The sequence below is a fragment of the Diaporthe amygdali genome, assembly GCF_026229845.1.
Source record: "Diaporthe amygdali strain CAA958 chromosome Unknown NODE_56_length_267093_cov_64_804720, whole genome shotgun sequence".
Classification (NCBI taxonomy): Eukaryota; Fungi; Ascomycota; class Sordariomycetes; order Diaporthales; family Diaporthaceae; genus Diaporthe; species Diaporthe amygdali.
The window spans coordinates 130,460-142,917 of NW_026517076.1; the positions used below are offsets into that span (position 1 = coordinate 130,460).

The following is a 12,458-nucleotide window of genomic DNA, read 5'->3' on the forward strand; positions in this document are numbered from 1 at the left end:
GCACTTGATGGGGGATTGAGGGCTTATTTCGAGCGGGTGAAGGGACCAGGCGGCTCATTACGCATATCCATCCACAATACATGAACTGAATTGGGGCGCCTCGTTGAGCCGAGATTTAAAGGTATCCATGAAATTGAAGGCTACAACTTTCTACCGAGTATGCAGAGGAGTCGGAAGGTGTATTACAGAAATTGCACCAGGCGCCTACGCGGCGACGGAGTCCTTCTTCTTGCCCTTGGACCTCTTCCTCTTCTTCTTGGACCCGGCGGCAGCGCTGCTGTCGAAGTCCTTGGCCTTCTCATTCACCGCGGCATCCGCCTGGTCATCATTGGTGTCGCCGAATCCAAATGTAGGGCCGGTGTGCTCATACTCACGGCCAAACACCTCCCTCCTCCACTCCCTGAGCCTGGCCTTCTTGCCCAGGTTCTTGCGGTCCTTCTTTTTCTTCTCCGGGTTCCGCCACGTTGCCAGCTTCTTGAGGCCGGCGAATTCGTTGAGCGCCGCGTCCGACGGCGCGAGGAGGATGTCTCGCGCAGTGAGGCCGAAAGACTGGGGGCTGGTCTCACGATACCGGAAGCTTGCGGTCTCCGCGCCGTCCGTCTTTTTGTTCTTCTTGGAGAGAGCCAGCACGGTCGGGTCGTCGAGCTCCATCTTGTGCTCGACCAGGGCTTCGATCTTGGAGCGCTCTTTCCGGGCGGCTTGCTTGCTGGCCTGGCGTTCCGCTTTGTGCTCTTTGGTCGTTTTGCGTTTCTTTGAGGGGTGCCCGTCGTCATCGGACAGGTCTTCGCCATCGTCAGCTGCCTCACCTCCAGCCAGATCGTCATCGAGGCTAATGTCTGGTTTGGCCTCATCGTCCTCGAAGTCTGGAATGATGTCCTTGATGTCTATATCGTCATCCCACTTGGGCTTCTTCGGCTTCTTCTTCGAATTCCCGAAGCCCTCTGCTTCTGACTCTGACACCACCTCCTCTGCCTCTGCGTAGTACTGTTCGCCAAACCGCTTGTTCATCTCTTCCTCCCACTTGTCATTATCCCAAGAACCGTCCAGGAGCTTCATAAGCTCCTCTTCACCTAGATCCTTGCCACTCAGGCCAGCGGCTTTCTTGATCTTCTTCAATTTGTTCTCTGCCTCCTCGATTTTGAGGCGCTTTAGCCGGGCACGCTCCTCGTGCCGTATGCGCTTTTCCTCTTCCTTGCGCGCCTTCTCGAGCTCTCGTTGCTTCTTCCGTCCCTTAAGCTCGTCTCGGCGCACAGATCGCGCCTCCACGACTTTTCGCGAGTATGACTGCAGGACCTCGTTGCTCTTCGCAGGGTCTTCGAATCGGAGGTTGTAAGCCGCCTCCCACTCGTCTGCATCGTCGTTACCCTCTCCATCGTCTGACTCGAATGCTTCCCACTTCGAGCTGCTTCCAGGAATCCATGCTCTTGAGGCCATGAAATTTGACAAAAACAGCTCTGGGTCCTTGTCGGCAAGAGAGACATCAACCTCGGCAGGTTTTACCTTCTCCTTCCTTGAGGGGTGAATACCGTTCTCTGTAGCAGCGGTCTCGCTAGGCTTTGCCTTGATGAAGTCCTCGCCATCATCCGAGTCGTCCCCATCCGCTGCATTGATCTCTGCCAGAATGTCTTTTTTCAGATCCGCCTGCTCCTGCGCGAAAGTTCTTGGTTGATCGGTCTCCTCCTCGTCTGCTCCGGTGTCTCCAGCCATGTAGCGCTCTCGGTGGTAGTCGCGAAGATACATCGGCTTCTCCTTCTTTTCTTTTGGAGCTGCGCCATCGTCATCCAATGCCGTAATGAATTTGACGTTTTGGTCGTAAATCCTAGGATCTTTATTCTTGATAGCTTGCAAGGTGGCGGAAATCTCAGCATCGAGCTGTTCGGTCGCCAGAAAGCCGTCCTCGTCTTCTGTCTCATCGTCTGAGGAGTCTGAATCGGAGTCGTCGTCTTCGCCATTTGCCGCTCGAGTCTTAGACTTTTCCTCAACTTTTTGTCGTTAGCAGTTGGCGTATGTACCACGCATATAGCGTCTGCCTCACAGAGAGTCTGGAGGAGACAAGAGTGAGCGCAGAGAGAATAGAACCACAACGTTGGTATCCCAATCTTGAAAAGGGGGCTGGTTGCGCGCGACGTCGATCATTTGCGGTGTCTGGCAGGCAATTTTGGTGGCATGTTACTTACGTCTTTGTCTCTCCTCTCGCTTCTTGTTATGCTCAAATCGTTGCGCGTACTCCTCATTGATCTTCAGGCCTTCGCCGCCTGCGTTGTCCGGGACGCCCTCACTCCCCGAGTCGGCCTCATCGAAGAGGTTCTTTCTTGCCATGCTGACTGAAGTCTCCAGAAGTGGACAACTGGTCGTCTTGGAATACTTCTATATTGGCTCGTTGTCGACCTCTGAGTCGCCAATTGCGATTCGTGGCGCCAACTCACTTCAATGCCTCAAGTGTGCAAACGGGAAAAGGCAGGTAAAAAAGCAGAATAGCGACTGAACTTTTTGGCAAGGATCCGTGATAAGATAAGCCGCTGGGTCAGTCGACCTTGCTACGGTAAGCTAGGTGGGGGCTGAGACAACCAAGAATCCCTGCTGCCAGGGCCGCACTTGCACTGCCCCAAGCACCCGCTAACGTCACTCACTCACTCGCCTGGTCACTCTCGCCAACCGTTGAACAGGCACCTCTTTGACGCATGTGGGTTGTTTGTCGGGTTGCCTTCGAACGACCAAACCCATTCACCGACACCGACACCGACGCCGATCAACCTCATCTAAATCTCGCTCTTGACCTTACACGTTTCGCTTCCAAATTGTTCTGGAACTCAAGAAGATAACCCAGCAACGTCCGATTGATTCGCGATGGCGGACTCCAATGCGCCGAAGCCCTCTAGCAGCGTCAAGCTGGTGCTTCTAGGCGAAGCTGTGAGAAGACACCGCCCTGTACAGCCCAACCATGATGAGGATATCCAACTGACACATTCTTCAACCCTCAGGCTGTCGGAAAGTCATCGCTCGTCCTTCGTTTTGTGAACAACGACTTCCAAGAAAACAAGGAGCCCACGATCGGCGCCGCCTTCCTTACCCAAAAATGCAACCTGCCCACGAGAACCATCAAGTTTGAGATCTGGGACACAGCCGGCCAGGAGAGGTTCGCGTCCCTGGCGCCCATGTACTACCGTAACGCCCAAGCCGCTCTCGTCGTCTACGATCTCACCAAGCCCACATCCCTCATCAAGGCCAAGCACTGGGTAGCAGAACTGCAGCGACAGGCGTCCCCCGGCATCGTGATTGCGCTGGTGGGCAACAAGCTGGATCTCACAAATGATGCCTCCGGCGAGAGCGGCGCTGGTGGCGAGGCAGCGTCGGGTGGCGATGATGCCGACGATTCCGGTGATGCTCGGAAGGTCTCGACTGAGGAGGCCAAGGCGTATGCGGAGGAGGAGGGGCTGTTGTTTTTCGAGACCAGTGCTAAGACCGGCACGAACGTCACGGAGGTGTTTACGGCCATCGCAAATGCCATTCCGGAGACGTCACTGAAGAGCGCCAGAGGCCAGGGTGCATCTCAGGCGGCTGGTAGGGGAGGTGAGGAGCAGCGAGTCAACTTGACTGGTCCACGTGACCAGGCGGGCAAGGAGGGTTGCGCGTGCTGAGGCTGAGGGAGGTTTAGGGTGGCTATCAAGGTGAAGATTCTCAATCAAGCATTGCATTTTCTTCCTTTCAAAGGATGTCTGGTATTTGGGGTGATAGATCAAGTCTCGAGGGCAGGTCACTTGGGCGTAATACGTCTTGCGTTTAGCACATTCCCGTCAATGCAGTCAAGTAGCGAATGTAACTACTGCTTTTCCTCTAATGAATCCTTCTCAGCTGCTGATGCTCATGGATACCAATACCGACCACATATGTCTTGATGCAATCGACTGGACCCCGTCCCGATCGTGAGAGGGCGGCCAGGGGCCTTGGGCGGATGGCAAACGGTCTCCCGAGCTTGTTGGAGGCGATAACGATAGGTGGGGGAAGCGGAATGGCCCTGCGCACAGACCAGCTCTCCCAGGTGTCCACTTTGCGACCTCTTCAATTTTTCGAGACGCGCGCGATGCATCGCTACCGCGGTATTCGACAGGGCACGCTTTATCTCTACTCAATACCCCACAGACTACGTGCCATCGTCACCTGCTCAATTGATACGGCGACGAAGCCACAATCATTCGCAGATGGAGCACTCCTGTGCAACGATATAACCACCAGTCGGCGTCTTGTCACCGCGCCGTCAGCTCGCTTTGCGCATGCGAGCAAATCTACCACCTTGGTCCTTCTAGTCGCGAATCATGGCGGCAGCCTACGTGACGGTGACGCCTGCTCTGGCTGAGCTTATCAGGTATGTTCATGTTCTTTAGGCACCTCGCCCGAAGCAGAAGCTGACAATCAATTACTCCAGCTCGTTGCCTCAGGATGAAGTCCCAATCAAGTTACGCTGCGCTATCTGCAGCAAACTGGCTGTGAATGCCTTCAGGACCCCCTGCTGTGAGCAGATGATTTGCGAGAACTGTAAGCACCCCGAAGTTTTCAGGATGAGGTTTAAAGCCCGCTGACAAGAACAGGCAAATTGGCCCTTCGATCGACATGTCCCGTCTGCGAGCATACCCCAATGTCGGCCGACGACTGCAAGCCCAACAAAGCCCTCCGAATGACGACCAAGGCCTTTCTGAAAACTGCCGAGAAGAAACGAGACAGCTCTCAGGCCAAGGAGTCTACGCCGATGACGCCCGTCGATCCCAAGCCTGCACCGACACCGACCGTATCTGATGATAAGCCATCAGTTGAAGACAGCAGTGCGGATGTAACGACTGCACCCGTCACCCAGGAGACACAGCAAGAAGGCGAACAGCAGGCTCAAGCGGATGGCCCTGTGACCGAGCAGAATGCCGCTCTCGAAGCCACGGGTACGAACGCGGACCATGTGTCTACTGCTGAAATTGAGGTTCGCATAAATTCTGCTTGTTACACACCTGTTTTGTACTAACTTCGCTACAGAATGAGCCATCAGGCGAGCAAGTGTCGGGGGAGGCTGAAAATCCGGAAGATAACAAAACGGAAGAGCAGAACGAATCAAATGAGGACCAGGGAGATGCCGAGGCAGCCCCAGAAGATGCAGATGGCGATGAGAATAATAAAGACAACAACCAACAGAACTTCCCCAATGGCCTCGGCTTTGGTGGTGGCATGAACGGATCGTTCCCCAACATGAACTTCGGCGGTGACTTCAATCAAATGCAGATGATGATGGCCATGCAGAATGGAATGGCGCCCAACTTCGGCGGGTTCCCTATGATGGGTAAGTGATATCATTCCTGTATCAACAGAGGCCTAAGCTGACAAGTCATCAAGGAATGCCAGGCATGGGCATGGACCCCTCGATGATGAACATGTACCAGATGAGCAATGGCTTCGGACCAGGCATGGACATGAGCATGATGAACGGCAGCATGGGAGGGTTCAATGGTAGCATGGGCGCCGATGGTAACTGGAACGGACCGCAAACGTGGAATAACGGCCAGAATAATTACAATCATCCAAATGCTTCTGGCATGGGTAACGGTGATTATGGAGACTTTAACTCTGGCTACCAAACAGGATACAATCAAGGTAATTTTGGCCCTCACAACCAATTCAATGCCTATCGCGGGAGAGGCTTTTATCGAGGCGGTCGTGGATTCCGTGGCCGCGGAAACTTCAATAACTTTGGCCGTGGTGGCTTTGGTTATGGGCAACAAGGAAATTACCAGGGCCAGAACTACATGAATCAGCAAGATGGCTCAAACATGATGGACAAGGACCCAAATGGTCCTCAGCCGCTTCCCAACGTATCATCTGGTGAAGGCGAGGGAGACAAGAGTGTCGACGAGTTTGGCCGTACCATCCGTCCCGAATCGAATCAGGATGATGTGCAAGATGCCGACAAGACCGGGTCGGTGAACGAGAATGGAGACGGCAACGCTAAGTCAGAAGCTCCAGGTGCAGGACCAGACAATGCGGCCGGGTCTGGTCAGACCTACAACGCAGATCAAGCAGCTTCAGGTGGAAGTGCTGGTGGTAATTTTGTACCTGCAGACCTAAGTATAAGACCAGGTTCAGGACCGCCCTTTGGCGTCAATCATCCTCGCGGTGGAAGCTTTGGGGTAATGCCACCTCCAGCTGCCCCTGTGCCTGACGTACCTCTGAATGCACCCAAGGGACCAAAAGCTATGCGCCAGGGTCTGCCAAACACCAGCCTGCTTAACTTACGTGCCAGAGGATACCAAATTCCTGGTGACGAGACCTTCAACAGGGTCCAAAGCCCGAGTACCCCAGCGAATGGCACTGGTACTCCAGTTGACGATGAACGTGAGCATCATAGGTCGCGGAGTAGTTCTCCGCGAAAGGGAGATTCAGAGCACCAGCGTGAGCGAAGCACTAGCAGAAGCAAGGCCAGCCGTGACCAGGAGCGGGACAGAAGTCGTCACCGGGACCGTCATGGTAAAGACCGCGATCGCTCGGAGTCAGCAGCTCCCGAGCGCAGCCGCAGTGGTGAGCGCCGGGACCGCAAGCGTAAGAGTCGACGGGACCATTCCGCCTCAGATGGCGAGCGAGACTACGACAGGGAGCGACGCCATCGCCACCGCAGCAGTAAGAGACATCTGGATGAAGATGAGGAACGAAAGTCACGATCTTCCAGGGACGAGAAATACGGTGACCGGTCGAGATCTGCCTCACCTACTGGATCGCGCAAGGCAAGTCACCGCAGCAGTCGCAAAGAGCGAGACTCCGAGAAACGACGGGATCGGGACAGGGACCGTGAGAAGGACCGAGACCGCGAGCGGGATTTCACCGATGATGACCGGGATCACAAGCGAAGGTCCAACCACCGCTCATCACACCGAGACAGAGACAGAGAGAGGGACCGCGACCACGACCGGTCTGACCGATCTGATCGGGACAGAGACCGGGAGAAGGATAAAGACAGGGAGCGAAGGCGCGACCGCGACCGCGACCGCGACAAGGAGCGCGAGAAGCGGCACAGCAAGCGGTCCACCGCCGAGCCACCAACCCCGACAGAGCCTGCAGAGGACGTGAAGCCATTCAACCCCCCTACCGGCCCCAGAGGCAGCATATCCAAGAACTTCTCCATCTTCAACGCGCCGAAAGGCTTCGAGATCAGGGGCGCCTCTGCCAAGAACTCGAGCAGCACATCCTCGTCCACCACCAAGCAGCCTCCCTCCGGCCCCGCCGCAGACAGGGACAGGGACAGGGACAGGGACAGGGACAGGGACAAGGGAAGGGACAGCCGGCGGTCCTCGTCGGCGTCGACGTCCAAACCGTCCGGGCTCGACCCCCACGCAGCAGAGCGCGAGCGGCGCAACCGCGAGCGCTTGCTGAAGGAGACCCAACGGCTTGCGCAGTTTACGGGGCTGAAGCGACGCAGCGCCGAGGACGCCGGCGGCGGGTCCGACTCGAAGAGGAGCCGGCTCCGCAGAGGCGGCCAGGTCGTGGATGAGGATGACGAGGCCAGGCTGAAGAAGAGCGAGGCTGAGAGGGAGGAGAGCAGGTGGGGCTAGAAGTTGGCCACCGATGATCTTCAAGTGATCATCCACCTGACGACACCATGTCTGGTTTGTGACTATGGACAGCATAACTGAAGAGGCAGAGTCACTCGAGCCGGACTCACCCACAAAGCCTGAGTGTCTGTATGGCGAGGTCACTAGACTCCCTTCAGAGGCGGTAGCACAATGTGGGGTCACCCTTGTGAAGGTCCTTGGCCAACACGTTGTTTCCCCCTAACGAGCTCAGCCATTTCATCTCATCTTGAGTGTCGGGAGATCTCTAGTCGAGGACATGGCATGTCTGTCCCTGTCCGACGAGGTCCAGTGCCTCGCATTCGAGATGTTTCAAGGATTCAACATAGATGATCGAAACGAGGCAGAGTCTGTCGGAGAAGGCACACTTTATCTGAGGCAGCCGGTCCAGGGGGAAAGGGCTGCCGCCAGACTGTAGGGCCTCTTAAAGGCATAGCAGAACCGCGATGATCAGCTTCGTGACGCGGGTATTGCCGCGATTGAATGAAGAATTAGCTTCATGGCTATCCAATGTATTTATGCGCTGTGATAACAAAGGATTTTCACTACTGTGTTGTGTATGCTTTGCTTCTGAGGACGAGAGTGCCAAATGCTAGACTTAGCATGGGACTCACACCAGTAATGCCTGCATATCCTTTCAATTTGTTTCTCCCGTTTATCCGATGCTAACCTGTGAAAGATGTCCCTAGGCATAGCTGGAATCTGCGAGTACATTTGAAATACCAGCCCAGGGGACTGACGAGATTCAATCCCAAGTCCAAAAGGCTGTATCTCAACGTTGAAGGAACTTGTTACAGTGCAAAGGCTGCTTGCGCTCCAGGTGCAACAGTTGAGCAGAGCCAGGCACACACGATAGCACACTACGAGACTTGATCCCGTGGAAGTAGATCTGGCGAGATGATTATCCTCTCTACTAGAAGACTATCTTGCGGAGTGTTACTTTCGGAGAAATTTCCGTAGGCGACCTGGGTCAGCATATTTGAAGTTGGAGCATTGTGTGATGCAGTCAAAGACTCAATCTGTGCTAGAAGATTGAGCCGAACAATCTCTCAGTCACTGAAGATTGTGGTCCAAGTATTAAGTAAGCGCTACTACATTAATTATCCCAGACAAGTTCTAAGTACAATAAACAGAGCTCCTGACGCCGTAACATTTTTATCAGCCCCTTCCATTCCCATAAGACTGGCTGCAGGATCCGCCATTCATCATTGCTCATCATGCTCATAAACAATCCCAAAGCATCCGCTTTTGCTTGCCATTCCCATCCACCACTTCTTGCTCTTGAAAGCAATCAACTTAGTCATAGATGTCCTCATCCATGTCATCACCGACAATCTCATCCACTGCATCCTCTTCTTCATCCACGGACATCTCTTCTGAGTCTGAGCTGTCGCCGTGGTTTGGAAGGACAGTAATCTTGTTGTCAATCAGCTCAACACGAGCAGACTCGCCGTTTTGTATGTTGCCCTTCAGAATGAGCACGGCGAGCCGGTTGAGCACCTCTTTCTCAATGAGACGAGATAGCGGCCGGGCACCATAAGCAGGTGAGTACCCGGCGTTGCCGAGGTAGTCCTTGGCTTCGTCGGACACTGAGATGTGCACGTTTCGGTCGTTGTCGTTGAGACGCTTCTGGATCTCGCTGATGCGCAAGTCGACAATTTTGCGGATCTCCCTCCTGGTGAGGCGGTTGAAGATGACTATCGAGTTGATACGGTTGAGAAACTCAGGTAGGAAGTAGTTGCGCAGGGCATTCATGACAAGCTCTCGAGTAGTCGGGTCGATCTTTCCGTCCTTAGCGTTGGGACGAGCCAGATACTCGGCACCGAGGTTAGAAGTCATGACGACGATGCAGTTTCGGGCATCGACAACACGTCCTTGGCCATCGGTGATGCGGCCGTCATCCATGAGTTGCAGGAGGACGGTAAGGATCTCCTTCGCCGCCTTCTCGACCTCATCGAAGAGCAAAATGGAGAATGGCTTGCGACGAAGGGCTTCTGTCAGTTGGCCACCTGCGTCGTGCCCGACGTACCCTGGTGGAGCACCGATCATACGGCTGAGTGCGTGTCGCTCTTGGTACTCTGACATATCGAACCGGATCATGGCCTTTGGATCGTCGAATAGGAACTCAGCAAGGGCTTTGGTAAGTAGCGTCTTGCCTGTTCCGGATGGACCACAGAATAGGAAACTCGGTGGTTGGTTGGGGTTGCTGAGACCCGAGCGCTGGAGACGAATAGCATTGGAGACAGCCTGTACAGCCTCCTTTTGGCCGACAACGATCTTGCCAAGAGCACCCTCCATCTTGAGCAGTTTGTCTTTCTCAGTGGTCTTGAGTCGGGTGACTGGGATGCCGGTCCAACGGGAAACAATCTCATTGATCTGGTCGGGTCCGACGATATCGGTGATCATTGAGCCGCCACCATCCATTGGATTGGCGTGCAACGCAGCATCTGCGGCGGCCTTATCTTTCTCGAGCTGCTTGATCATGGTTTCCTGCTCGGGGATGGCATAGTACTGCAGGTCGGCGGCGCGAGCATGATCACCCATTCGGCTAGCTTCCTCCATCTTGACCTTGAGTTGGTCAAGCTTCATCTTGGCCTCTTGGATGTCCTTGCCACGCTTCCTCTCGCTCTCGTATTTCTCGCGCAGAGGGCGCAGCTCATCCTCAACGTTGGCAGCATCCTGCTTGGCCTGCGCTAGACGGGCCTTAGACGCGTCGTCCTTCTCGCGTGTGAGGGCATGAATCTCAATCTTCAGCTGTCGCAGTCGTCGCTCAAGACTGTCGATAATTTCTGGCTGAGACTCCCTCGCCACCCGCACAGCTGCTGCTGCCTCGTCAATGAGATCGACGGCGGAATCGGGCAGACGGCGAGAAGTAAGGTACCGAGCCGCAAGGTTGGCGGCAGAAACAATGGCGGCGTCGGCGATGTTGACACCGTGGTGGACTTCGTACTTCTCCTTCAGTCCTCGCAGGATAGAGACCGTCTCCGGGATGGACGGCTCCTTGACGATGACTTGTTGGAAACGTCGTTCGAAGGCAGCATCCTTCTCGATGTACTTGCGGTACTCGGCCAGAGTGGTGGCACCGATACAGTGCAACTGACCGCGGGCCAGCATGGGCTTCAGCAGGTTGGCTGCGTCCATGCCTCCCTCCCCTGAAGATCCGGCGCCCATGAGCAAGTGAATCTCGTCCACGAAGAGTACAATCATGTCCTTGGACTCCTGGATCTCCTTCAAGACGCCCTTCATCCTCTCCTCAAACTCACCCCGGTACTTGCTGCCAGCAACCAAGGCACCGACGTCGAGCGAGAGCAGTTTGCACTGAGCCAGGTTGTCGGGCACATCGGCATTGACGATCCGTTGTGCTAGACCTTCGACGACGGTTGTCTTACCGACACCCGGTTCACCGATGAGAACGGGGTTGTTCTTGGTTCGGCGGGACAGGATTCGGACGACCCTTCTAATCTCCTCCTCACGACCGATGACAGGGTCGATTTTACCTTCCCGTGCCATGGCGGTCATGTCGATGGTGAACTTGGCGAGGTTCTCAGACTCCTCCTCCGTGTCAGCTGTCTTGGAATCGACCCGCTTTGTGCCACGAATTGCCTGAACTGCATCTTGGACGAGCTTTGCCTTGGGGATATTTGCCTCCTTCAGGCAATTAGCTATGGTCGAGTCCTCTGCAAGTGCTGTGATGAGGTGATCGACGGCGATGTAACTGTCTTTTTGGACCTTCTGCAGCTCGGTGGCCTTGCGGAGGACTGTGTTGAATGTTGGGGCCATGGAGACATTCTCCGGGGGTGGGTCTTGACTAGGCAGGCGGACGAGCGTCTTCTTGAGGGACCGATCGAAGAGCTGTGGGTCACCATGTGCTCGCTCGATGACCTGGCGCATGAGAGTGCTGCTGATGGATGTAGGGCCATTCTGCTGGTCTTTGGACTGGTCTGGAGGAGGCTCAAGGAGAGACACAGCCAGGTGGACTGGTAGGAGTTGACTGTGTGCGTATTGTTCTGCCAGAGCCATGGCGTCCTCCAAGGCCTTCTTGGCTCGATCCGTGAACTCCATTTTGGAATTCATGATGAATTAGGCTGTGGTTGATGTAATGTGGGGAAGCAAAGAGAAATATACGTGCGTCCTTGCGGACCGTATGGGTATCAATCAGCAATCGTCAAGTCGAACGTTGAGTAAAACAGACAATGGAAATCAGTGAGAGTGAATATAGACAGCCGTGCGGAATGTTGTTTATGTTTTGGTCTGTCACTTTGCGAAGTGAAGATGTAAGTGTTTGTTGGTGAGACAAGAGAGAAGTGTGAGAATATCTCAGGCACGATAGATTTATCCTGATTTCGCAGTGGAGTCGTGGACTTGTTCAGAATGACCTGGACGAGAATTCAGGATTCGATGTGCCCCGACTATGACCTTCCACCTGAAGCTGGCAGAGGCTGGCAGAAGCTGGTGGGAGGTGGGATGATGCCAGGGCCTGCCAGAGCTTGCTAGAGCCTGCTCGACGTCATTGGCAGGCAGCGCCTGGAAGCATCTGGAAACAGCGGGAAGCCACGGGAAGCCACGGCCCAGCTCCCCCGCCAAGTATCTCCAACGGCCTGGGATGCCATGGATGCGTGGCAGGCCTGGAACGGCCCAACATGGAGGCAAGCACCCCCTGCCATGCCCTAACCCCCCAACCAGATCAAACTTGGACCCAAGCACGCCAAGCAAGACTCGATAAGCGATAAGACCTGTTAGTCCCTGGACGACCTGCTTAGCTAAGGGACATGAGCTTCTGGAAATTCTGCTCAGCGCGTTGACGGCCAGAGGGCGACATACCTGAGACCTGGGCCCTGCGACCTCCACACAACCAGTCGC

General features: G+C 54.9%; 4 protein-coding genes across 4 annotated transcripts; 2 read left to right on the top strand and 2 right to left on the bottom strand.

The window, feature by feature from the left end:
• Window positions 1-204: 204 nt before the first annotated feature.
• Window positions 205-2,319, bottom strand: J7T55_011147 (uncharacterized protein; the record flags this gene model as incomplete). The annotated part of the gene is made up of 2 exons (XM_053135554.1): window positions 205-1,982; window positions 2,178-2,319. The coding sequence occupies 2 exons, from the start codon at window positions 2,317-2,319 to the stop codon at window positions 205-207; spliced, it is 1,920 nt and encodes a 639-aa protein (XP_052986787.1).
• Window positions 2,320-2,847: 528 nt separating this feature from the next.
• Window positions 2,848-3,638, top strand: J7T55_011148 (rab5-like protein ypt51; the record flags this gene model as incomplete). The annotated part of the gene is made up of 2 exons (XM_053135555.1): window positions 2,848-2,910; window positions 2,982-3,638. 2 exons carry the CDS (start codon window positions 2,848-2,850, stop codon window positions 3,636-3,638), a joined length of 720 nt encoding a protein of 239 aa, XP_052986788.1.
• Window positions 3,639-4,313: 675 nt separating this feature from the next.
• Window positions 4,314-7,580, top strand: J7T55_011149 (uncharacterized protein; the record flags this gene model as incomplete). The annotated part of the gene is made up of 5 exons (XM_053135557.1): window positions 4,314-4,363; window positions 4,424-4,533; window positions 4,587-4,966; window positions 5,020-5,320; window positions 5,383-7,580. 5 exons carry the CDS (start codon window positions 4,314-4,316, stop codon window positions 7,578-7,580), a joined length of 3,039 nt encoding a protein of 1,012 aa, XP_052986789.1.
• A 1,314-nt stretch (window positions 7,581-8,894) lies between these two features.
• Window positions 8,895-11,672, bottom strand: J7T55_011150 (uncharacterized protein; the record flags this gene model as incomplete). The annotated part of the gene is made up of 1 exon (XM_053135558.1): window positions 8,895-11,672. The coding sequence occupies one exon, from the start codon at window positions 11,670-11,672 to the stop codon at window positions 8,895-8,897; it is 2,778 nt and encodes a 925-aa protein (XP_052986790.1).
• Window positions 11,673-12,458: the final 786 nt, after the last annotated feature.